This window comes from Sinocyclocheilus rhinocerous, unplaced genomic scaffold (assembly GCF_001515625.1).
Source record: "Sinocyclocheilus rhinocerous isolate Xijiao unplaced genomic scaffold, SAMN03320098_v1.1 scaffold447, whole genome shotgun sequence".
NCBI classification, from domain to species: Eukaryota; Metazoa; Chordata; class Actinopteri; order Cypriniformes; family Cyprinidae; genus Sinocyclocheilus; species Sinocyclocheilus rhinocerous.
The window spans coordinates 681210-692807 of record NW_015648653.1 but is presented as its reverse complement, the minus strand read 5'-3'; the positions used below and the strand labels follow the sequence as shown (position 1 = coordinate 692807).

The 11598-nt window shown below is 38.1% G+C and overlaps 1 protein-coding gene across 1 annotated transcript in view; it reads right to left on the bottom strand.

The window, feature by feature from the left end:
* The window catches only part of LOC107710154 (probable ATP-dependent RNA helicase DDX17), a 17901-nt gene that overhangs the window by 4769 nt on the left and 1534 nt on the right, over nt 1–11598 (bottom strand). The window contains exons 3-8 of the mRNA XM_016514883.1: nt 9553–9694; nt 8588–8748; nt 5549–5721; nt 5278–5388; nt 5121–5182; nt 4973–5032 (exon numbers count right to left, since the gene is read on the bottom strand). Coding sequence (XP_016370369.1) covers nt 4973–5032; nt 5121–5182; nt 5278–5388; nt 5549–5721; nt 8588–8748; nt 9553–9694 — 709 coding nt within the window. The remainder of the gene's footprint in view (nt 1–4972; nt 5033–5120; nt 5183–5277; nt 5389–5548; nt 5722–8587; nt 8749–9552; nt 9695–11598) is intronic.

Sequence of the window (11598 nt, the reverse complement as noted above, 5' to 3'; positions counted from 1 at the left end):
CCACGGGTCGGGTAATAAAAAATGCATTCTGATTATTTGCGGGTGGGTCGCGGGTGGATAAAATAAATTATAAATGATGCAAATATTAACTACATTTTTTTTTTAATAAATTTTTTTCATGAGGCAGACGATTTTGTGTGTGTGTGTGTGTTCGTTCGCCTGATCGGGAAGTTGCAGTGACAGAAATGGTGACATTCCAGATAAAGTTAGAAAGGAGTAAAGCCTGTGTTAATGCTATTGAGTAAGCTAATGTGGCCAAAGAAGATATTTTGTTTTATAAATAAATGTTAATTTAAAAGCAGCCCACGACCAGCGTATTATGTTACCGTTATACCTTACGGCTCCGACGAGGTTTTGTTCCGTCTTCCACGCTGTGACACCTCACAAAAGACAATTTTTAGCTAAGCAGCGCGGAGAGCCGCTTCAGAAACGTGCTGCGGCTGGCTCATAAACACACGCACTGACTAGAGCGGCCGCGATCAGCTCCGGTCCCCATGGAGCCGTAACGCGCCGCAGACGTGTGCAGTGAGGCGCAGATCAGCTCTAACGTCACTGAATCTGCTGTTAAAAATGAACCATCTATTCATCATATCATCATGCAAAACATACACGACAAATAGCTAATTTTTCATTGTTTCTCGAAACGTCATAGCATTTCCACACCAGCGATGACTTGACTGTGGCGCCAAATCATTTATGTCCCCACGCATCATGTACGTCGTCCCGCGTTGACGTCATCAAATTGCGATCGGTTCGTGAGATTGGCCAAGTGTAGTGAGTACCGATCGAGTCATAAAATGTGATTATCGGCCGATACCGATCTCCGGCCGATCGATCGGAGCATCCCTAGTTCACATGAACCGTTTCCCGATTTCAGAAAACACTGTTCACATCATTCAAATAAACAGCAACCTAACCTAACAGAAGAGACCAAAATATGTTTTCAGTCGGCTAGTGAGACACCGCCTTAAGCAGACAAACACTACAGAATAAAATAAATGACAAAACTTTAGACTTTGAGGACTTGCTACTTACCTATTCCATAGATAAACAGCTTATCTAGCCTCAAGTATTACATTAACTGTCAATACATTAACAATATAATTCAGTTTATATCAAAACTAATTGTGTCAAGCAACACTTGAGGTGGTATTAAAGATGAGAAATGTCAGGAGTTTGTTAAACAAATGTGATTTTTTTTTTTCCCTGGACACACAACATCTTAAAAGTCTGTTTCTCATTACGGTTCAAAAGGGGCTCTAACAACACTGCTATTGACCCTAAAAGAAAACAGTCTCCTTTTAGAAAATGATAATGATAGATAATACTATTTTAGATATCTCAATAAAAATGCAATGTGCTATACATATACAGTACAATAATGGTCTAATCTACCATGGCACTTACCACATACGTTTAAACATACTTAAAGGACATTTGCCACACTATGGAAACAGTTCTCATGAACAGGGCAGTGACTAGGGCATGATCAGGTACTTACCCTAGGATAGGTTACTCTTGGCTGGGATCAGTCCTGGGTCCCGTGGAGCGGCCCAAGAGGAAGAGGTTAATGTGGGCTCACGCGCTGAGCTGCCCCCCCTTCACCCTCGGCCCTGTCCCAGCAACGCCAGGCGGGAGCAGAACCGGCTCTGCCCCAGTTCTCTCTCTCTCGCTGGGTTGCAGGGCCTCCACAAACCGGACCGGACTGTATCCAGCACTCTTAACTTTCTCTCTCCCTCTCTCTTAATCAATCCGTGGCCATTCGGCCCCAGATCTATCTTAGGGGCAGACTTTTCTGGAATCTAACAGAGCTCTAAGGGGCCATAGTATCCTTTGAGATTTTTTTTAACGGCCAATCAAGAGTTTGAGGTAAAAAAAAAAAAAAAAGAAATTTAAGCTAGTTGATGCCACACAAGGCTACAGATAAGGAGCAACTGAGGGAGTCTATCCATATCAAGAAATGTGCCAGTGTCTGATAGAGCTCTGGTTACATGGTAGAGGGAGGCCACTGTGTCAAAATAGCACAGCATGCCTAGGCTGCCAGTTAGGAAGTCAAAAATCCTGAAGGGGAAAAAGAACAGTAATAGTGTAAGACCCTCTGGCATAACCCAAACAAAACAAAATAGCAATTTCTAATATCTGGGTTAACAATGATCTCACAAAGATAAGAGTGATTACAAAAAAAATAAAGTGCACACATTTAAAGGGGTCATATGATGCACGTATGTATTTGCAGTACACAAGCCGCGATTAAGAAAGCTGACTCCACTGTGATGTGACCTCTCTCTGTCTCTCTCCTACGCACACACACACACGACGCAAAACTCTACATTTGAACAGTCAATAGCAAATACTCAAACCATTAAGAAAACATACTTACAGTAGCTGATTCAGAATAAGCGCCAGATTGTCATAGCAAAGTCGGAACTGACCCATTTTTTTTTTAAATAGCCTTTGCACAGTCAGCCTTGTAGTCTACTCAGGTTCACAAAACTGTCGTCCATAAAATGCGTTGCACAAATTCGAACATCTGGGTTGTGCTGTTCTGTTGTAAATAAATCTTAACCAATGATTCCTAGATGTGGGGGCGTGTTTGAATGAGGCATTTTAGCCGGTCTGGATCAGCCTTCTCTTTTAGATAGAATAAATCCTTTTGTGTGAGACTTTGAGCTTTGTAACTCTGCAGATCTTATACATGCACAAATAGCTACATAACACACTAAAGAAAAGGAAAAATAGAAATCGCATCATATGACCCCTTTAAGTAAAATATTTCTGAGAAAAAATAAAAATAAAATTCTGACCAACTGTATTCTGACCATGACTATTGATTAACATCTTGCTAAATAACTGAACACGTGCACACATTTGTTCAGGAAGGAGACTGGAATTAGGACCCAGGGAAGAGGAGAGAAGGATAGCAGCTCCCCTAGATCCGTGCTAGGGTCAACAGCGAGCCGGTGAGCCCCACGTGCGTGAGGGTTTTTACATCAGTAACAAGAAACAGACAGCACAACTTTAACGTTTGGAACAGCTTGTGAATATGGAAACTGACATAGCAGCCCTCCAGTCAGTCACCGTCAGCCCAGAGTCATTTTTATAATTAAATGTGAACCTGACAATTCATAAATAAATAAGTATATTGCTCAAAACAAGTAAAGGCTGGGAAGAAAAGCTAAGAGAGGAAAGGATACGAGAGAGGAGAGAGAAAAAAAGAGTTGCTGAAGGTAAAAATATCCAACCAAATGATCACAAAATGTACTGTACGTGATGTTTTTCCAACTGTAAATGAAAGAAAGCATTAAGGTCCAAACCAAGAGACTACGAAACAAGTCAAATTCAGGCGACTATTTTAAATTTAAGCACCATGCATTAAAAACTTTTGTTCCTAACTAAAGTCTGACAAATCTTAAGCCCAAAGTATACTTCACTTGTCCGCATTTTGCACCATATTGTGGACAGTCTGACAATTTTTGTCCTCAGCAGTCCACGGATGTCCACGCACACTGCCTGCATCTGTGCAGACTTGTGCGCAGACAACAGCCAATGTACAAGTCTTTGAGTGATTAAAAAGAAAGATTCACTAGTGGAAGGCTCGCATGGTCAACTGTGCATGAGGCAGAGTAGAATGTGAAGTATAGAAGTATACCTGAGCCTTTAAGTACATGTAATACAGTATTCTTCTCACTCTGTTCATCAAGCTGAAGCTAAAGAAAAATAAAAGGGGCGTTCACACTGATAGTGATTAAATCACAAGATGTTGCTGAGTTTCTGGGCTGTTGGTTGCTAGTGAGTGTTGCTACTTGACTAATAACTGAATCAGGTGGTGGATCACAGCTAATTTTTTACGAGGATTCACAGCTCATTTTTATAGTCGAGGTCCACTCAACTTTGTTGCATCAGCAAAGATCACATTGGTGGATACTGCCAACTTTAAAAATGAATGGCATAGCCATTGCAAATAGTTTTAAGTGAGAACACCCCTTCACCTTTTCAAAGGCAGGTTTTAAAGGTCACATATTTTACACCTTTCTGGAGTTTTATTTTAGGTTTTGATGTCCTTAACAATATATATTTGCGGTATAAGTACCAAAAACCATCTCAATATATTTTTACAGCTCCTCTTTTACGGAAGTCACAACGGTTCGTGAAAAATCACAGCTACTTTATGCAGGCTGTGTGCATTTTACTGTGGACTGACTGTTTTGAAACTTATATGGTAGTTAAATAGCCCCTAGACCTCAGTTATCGTGAAAAAAGCCAGGAAATTTCAGTTTTGACAATATGGGACCTTTAAATTCCCCCAGTGTTCCCTCAGAGTGAGGCATGGACCATGTTTCATTGATATGTTACTGATATGTTGTTATTCATATGATATGCTGTTGGGGTGCTTATTTGCGCTGTCATTATTTATCATAATACAATCATTTAGGTGTCTGTGACACAAAATAAATGTAATATTAATTTGAAAACACTGTTTGATTAGTTGTTTGCAGGGATGCAAACACATAAGAGGTCAAAAAGGTGAGACAATTACATATCAGAGGACATGCTTCAGTCTGAATTTTTCATGAAAAAATAAGCTTCAAACACACATTTCAATCAGTTTTTATGATTTCATGATTGTAAGGTTAAAGCTTTTAAAGTCAAACCTTATAGCACAAATTATGAAAGTGACCAATTTTTGCAAAACAACAAACTTCTCCAAAAAGATGAGCAGTTTGCATCCCTGTATGTGTGAAAATGACATCTGCTTAACCAGTGTGTCTCTTTACTGGCACAAAAGTTTGAGACGTCAGCTAAAATTTTAAAACTAAAAATATGTGACTGAATATGTCAATGTTGTAGTTGTCAGTGTGTTCTCTATATACTGTCTAAATTATTTACTGGATTTCAAAAAACATTCAGTTCTGTATTTAAAAAAAAAAATTCAGATATGATTTCTTGATAAGAATGACGTATCAGAACATACCCAGACCCCGTGAGGCAACGTCAGTAGCAATCAAAATTGGAGCTTTTCCACTGCGGAACTCTGGAAATACAAGGTGCAACACAATGAGAACAGGCAGGCCAAATTGTGATAGCCTTCTTTAATAAAATATGAAGCTTAAAAACTTTACCTGATAGTACCCAGTCCCTCTCTGGTTGGCTCTTGTCACCATGAATACACATTGCAGGCCACCTGAATAAAGACACAAAATACATTACATCAGCATTTTATATGATTTTTATAAAAACCTTTGTTTTTAAATATGAGGGATTATAAAGATCTCTCACCCATCTCTTCGCATCCTCTGAGTAAGTTCATCACAACGTTTCTTTGTCTCGACAAAGATGATGGTTTTGTTCTCCTTTTCAGCCATGATTTCCTCCATCAGCTGAATCAGCCTTTAAGCACAAAAAAAATTATTTGGAACATTTTCATCTTGATTTGTACAGGCAAACAGGAAAGTAAACCAACACAAATCACAATATCCAAATAACTTATTAAAAGCTCATAAAATGTCATATCCAGCACTTTATTAGATACATGGTTAAATCAGCTCACTTGGTGTCTTTTTCATTCTCCATGCAGACGTCCACTATCTGCAGGATGTTGTGGTTTGCGCTCAGTTCTAGAGCTCCTATATTGATTTGGACATAGTCATGGAGGAAATCTTCAGCCAGCTGACGCACTTCTTTAGGCCAGGTAGCACTCCACATGAGAGTCTGTCTGTCAGGCTGAAGGAAACAGGAATAGCTAAATGATAGGCCTGTTAAATTGATTAATCGCTTCCAAAATAAAAATGTGTGTTTACATTAAATATGTGTGTGCACTGTATTTATTTATATGTATATATATTTAAGAAATACATGTAATATAAATTTATATATAAATTATATATTTCTTAAATATATACATGTACATATGTGTATTTATATATATAAATATACACAGTGCACACACATATATTATGTAAACACATTTTTATTTTGGAAGCGATTAATCATGATTAATAGATTTTACAGCCCTATTAAATGATTTATCATAATGAAATATATTCAGAGCTTCAACTTTAAGTCTAGAACAAGGGTCTTCAACCGGGGGTCCGCTTCGGTACTGCAGGGGTCCGCCAATTAATGTTTTATCACAAATATTTTTTTTTTTAGGTAAACATAGGTTTACCTAAACATAGGTAAAAAAAAAACACAAAGTCAATTTTAAATATAAGCACCCTGAAACGAAAGCAAGAGCACCCTCAGTTGATACTGTAATGATATAATATTACTGGCGAAACAGATTTAGCAAACGCTCTATTGCATTTCTGAGTTTGAGCCAATCACAGACATGTTTGTTGATCTCTTGAACACAATGGCCAATCAGGGGTGTTTAAGTTAGAATCCACTCATTGCTTAAAATGAAAATGAAAATTGCTTAAAAAGTTTTTGTTCAGTGCTGAGTTATGCTCGCTCTTGCTAATCCTCTCTCATTAACGATTCATTACGATAAGAGATTCATTATGCAGTGTAGATAACTTTGTTGATTTTAATGGAACGTTGTGAGATCGCGCACTGAGATGAGGGACAGCTTTTTAGTGATTGTAAAGGCAGCGGTCTTTCACAACTTTGAGGCTATATAGCTATAATCCGTTGAATAAAAGTATAGTTTTTTTTATGCTGCTAATAGGACCAACGGCTAATTACACGCTGCAAAGTTTTGGAAGTGACATCTACATATAAATGTGTGATTCAGTCTGAAGCTGCGATTGACATAGTGATCCTAGCACGGGACAAAAATATGGAATGTCAAAATAGATAAACGCAAAGTAAATGCAGACTAACAAAAAAAAAAACACAAAGTCAATTTTAAATATAAGCACCCTGAAACGAAAGCAAGAGCACCCTCAGTTGATACTGTAATGATATAATATTACTGGCGAAACAGATTTAGCAAACGCTCTATTGCATTTCTGAGTTTGAGCCAATCACAGACATGTTTGTTGATCTCTTGAACACAATGGCCAATCAGGGGTGTTTAAGTTAGAATCCACTCATTGCTTAAAATTAAAATGAAAATTGCTTAAAAAGAGTTTTTGTTCAGTGCTGAGTTATGCTCGCTCTTGCTAATCCTCTCTCATTAACGATTCATTACGATAAGAGATTCATTATGCAGTGTAGATAACTTTGTTGATTTTAATGGAACGTTGTGAGATCGCGCACTGAGATGAGGGACAGCTTTTTAGTGATTGTAAAGGCAGCGGTCTTTCACAACTTTGAGGCTATATAGCTATAATCCGTTGAATAAAAGTATAGTTTTTTTTATGCTGCTAATAGGACCAACGGCTAATTACACGCTGCAAAGTTTTGGAAGTGACATCTACATATAAATGTGTGATTCAGTCTGAAGCTGCGATTGACATAGTGATCCTAGCACGGGACAAAAATATGGAATGTCAAAATAGATAAACGCAAAGTAAATGCAGACTAACAGATTACTAGAAAAATATTTGTATCAAATATATCTTTTAAATTCCATTCCAATTATTTGTAAAACTAATACCTTGTAAATAATCTTAAATGTCTCACTGTACATTGCTATTCTTGTCATGGTGGAGCCCTTGCTTACACATTACATCTGCACTTAATTAGAAAACCCTCACTAATTTCAGATACTCAGCGATTTGATTCTTAAAGGTCCCATATTGTCAAAACTCATGAATATTAATTAGACAGACCAAAATCGACCTGTTCTCAGCAGAGCTCCTGAGAGAGGAGCTGTAAAAATATATTGAGATGGTTTTTGGTACTTATACCGCAAATATATATTCTTAAGGACATCAAATCCTAAAATAAAACTCCAGAAAGGTGTAAAATATGTGACTTTTAATTGTCAATCTCAGAGTAAAATTGAAATGTTAAGTTTTAGTAAACTTGAAGCTTAACGGTGCGTTTCCACTGGCACATAGCGAGCGCAGCGGAGCGAGCGTTTTCAATTCATTCCTATGGAAGTTGAGCTTAAACGCTCGCGCGGTGTATTATGGGATTGAAAGCGGCACTGAGAAAGCGTTGACAGCGGCTGAGAGCGTCAAAAAGATTGGGCATTCCTCGACTATGGACTATCCTCGCAATATGTCGAGCGAAAAACGCCGGGCGACAACCAATCGCTGTGAAAGGAAGAAGATGAAACGTAAACAGGGTGTTTTTCAGAGGCATGCTCTGCCCTATATTTGACACGCTCTGAAGTGCTCTGCCCTATATTTTGTCCATCTGACTAGTACAATTAAAATGTATGACTCTGCAATATACAGACAGTGATGCATGTGCAACAACAATAATGTGCATAGTTCTGATCTACTCTCTTAATATACATATAATTTATTCTTAATAATAATATGGTTAGTTTCTATTAATAACGAAGGCTACATGCTTAATATGTAGCTCAGCTTGTATCAGGGAGTCCCTGCTCCATGTCTCTATTGCCTCTATATATAAGGGGTTCTTGCCCTGAAAAACGTTGAAGACCCCTGATCTAGAAGAATGTATATGTAATGTTAACATCCATGAACTTTTAAATACTGTACATGTTCCAAGTGAAAACTGTACTTACTCTAATTTGGTCAACAATTTTGCGGATTTGGGGTTCAAATCCCATGTCCAACATACGATCAGCCTCATCCAGCACTAGGTAGGTGCAACGGCGCAGGTTGGTTTTTCCTGCCTCCAGGAAATCGATCAGACGGCCAGGTGTGGCAATGCAGATTTCAACACCTTTAGGAAGTCAAACAATGTTTATTGAAAGAAAAGCCCTTAAGTGTTACTGGTCAATTAATCCAAAAATAATCAGAGTTACTATTACACTTGTTCAGGAAAAGGGTTGAGAACCACAGCTCTATCCACCTTTTTCCTACAGCCCATGACACTTTGCACAACTTATGGGAGAGTAACTTCCATTGAAATGTTGACAATCAGCGACTACCAATGAACTTGTTTAACGTTTTGCTTTATGAATGCAATAACAGACTTAAAATTTTCAAAATATACATTTTCTAAAATGAGGTGATGTTATTCTCCTCACACCTCTATCATTAAACATAAAAAACGAAAAGCAGACCAAGACTAACCCCAAGAGCTCAGATTAGTCTTTCAACAGCAACATTATAGATGTCTTAAATATTACTGTAGTAATATATTTAAGTCTATATCAGTGCATTCCAGTAAATTATTCATGGGATATCATTAATTAAATTGGGAGAGCAGGCCAAGTGCTACATTATTTTCCAGAAGGATAAAAATAGAGCATGACAGAAAATTTACAGCTCATTTGGTCAAACTGACCAGGGTTACTGTGTGCTATTTTTACTGGCAAAGGCTTTAATTATGTACATTTAGTCTGACAGCAAGTAAAAAATAAAAACTGTTCTCAAGAGTAATCATGATTATAATTTTGAGCAAATAACCTTGATTACCATTATCATGCAGCCCTAAAAGATGATAATATCAATATGCATTAACAACAGGTATACTGTATTAAAAAAATATATATTATTGGTAGATGTGGGTTAGTTCCCATACCTCTTTCTAAATCTCGGATCTGTGGACCCTTAGGGGCTCCACCATAAACACAGGTACTCTTGATCCGAGATGATTTGCCATAGTCATAAGCCACTTGCTGCACCTGCTGGGCTAATTCACGCGTCGGTGCCAACACAAGACACTAAACAGAACAGAGAGCAGGAAAAAAATGGCATAACTGAAGAATGTGCTAACAAAGAACTATGGATACATTCTGGTCCTACAGTACATCAAAAAACAATTGTATATTGTTCCGGTTCTTAATCAGTGCCTAATTATTGAGGTAAAAGTTGTTTGGCAACTGTACTCCTCCTCTAGCAACACCAGAACATTTTGGATGCTGTTAGATCCGAAATGATTGAATTGCTCTCATGAGATCAGAGTATGGATTCCCAGAAGTCTATATTTTGTGCATATGGACCTTGGAAAAAGCTAAATGAGTTTATTGTGCTTTGGCTAGTCGGTAGTTCTGGTGTGGATAAACAACCATGCATGTCACTTCTGCATGCTGCATCTTACTTATTTTCTTGAATAATTTTAACATTCTTCTTTGGTAGCTGATCAAGCAGACTTGCTGGAATATTATATCTCTAAAAAACCTCTGTCTTCTAAGCAAAGAGTAATTGCTGAATTTGTTAAGTTTCAGAGGGGGTGTACTCATTTATGCTGTGCACTGTACATACATACAGTGGAGATCAAAATTAGAGAACAATCTATAAATACTTAATTTTTTTCTGAAATATTGATCATCTTCATCTCTTAAAATTTGAAGGAATATTAGCTGTAGATATAACTCTGTTCCACTAACACTTTGACAAAATAACCAAGGCATTTCAACAAAAACATTTATTTTGTGGAAAAACAAACAGTGATCAAAATTAGAGAACAGTAACCACTGTAGATTACAACTAAAATGTTGGAGGGTTACAGCTAGGGCTGAGCGATATGGCCAAAAAAAAATCATATCTCTGTATTTTTTTGGAACACATCTTAAACGCATTAAACAGCACAAGTAGCGTCTCTGTCAGCAGCATGTGTCTGTCAGAGCATCTGACAGGGTAAACCACTTTAAACTATACGTGTTAACTATATCTTATGAGTTATTTTAAAGCCCTTAATATAAGCATCTCATGTTTAGGACAAATTGGATTATGCACTTTCCCCACAGCAGCTCACTCTGTGTCCTTTTTCAGCGTGCTCGTATCAAACTACTGTATATCGATATATGCGGTACTGCCTCATACCATATCGCTTATAAAAAATATATCAATATATCGTACAAACCTGATATATACCACCCAGCCCTAGTTACAGCTGTCAGAAATTAGTAGGAAGTGTAGAGTCCCTTGCTTTGAGTGACTTTGGCACATCTGCGTCCGCAGAACATCACTAGTTTCTCACACTGCACTGGTGTGATCTTGGTCCACTCTTCTTCCACTCTCTTCCATAGTTCGGTAACTGTAGTGGGTTTCTTAGCCATAACTTTGTCGCCAAGGATTTTCAATCAGGTTTAGATCAGGGCTCTGGGCAGGCCATTTCATTATTTCAATGTTCTTGGCTTCAAGGAACTGCTTTATCTGTTTAGCTGTGTGACAGGGAGCATTGTCTTGCATGAAAATTGCAGGCTGGTTGGGAGATGCTTGCAGGGAAGGAACTACATGTTGGTTCTGGTAAACATTTGCATTCACCCTGCCATGTAGCCGTTTAAGAAGCCCAACTCCTGCTGCAGAAAACATTCCCCAAACCATGACACTTCCTCCTCCACCTTTCACTGACTTCTTTACGCACTTGGGCTTCAGTCTTTCCCCAGTTTGATGCCAAACAAAATGTCTCCCATCAGACCCAAATACATTAAGCTTGCTCTCATCACTAAAGTGAACTTTTTACCAGTTCTCCTTTCCACACAACATGCTCCTCAGCAAAGGTGAGCTTAGCCTTTTGATTACTTCTGCTAAAGAGAGGCTTCATCACTGCAGTGTGCTTTCATTTTGACTTCTCTTAAAGGGATAGTTCACCCAAAAATGAAAATTACCCCATGATTTACTC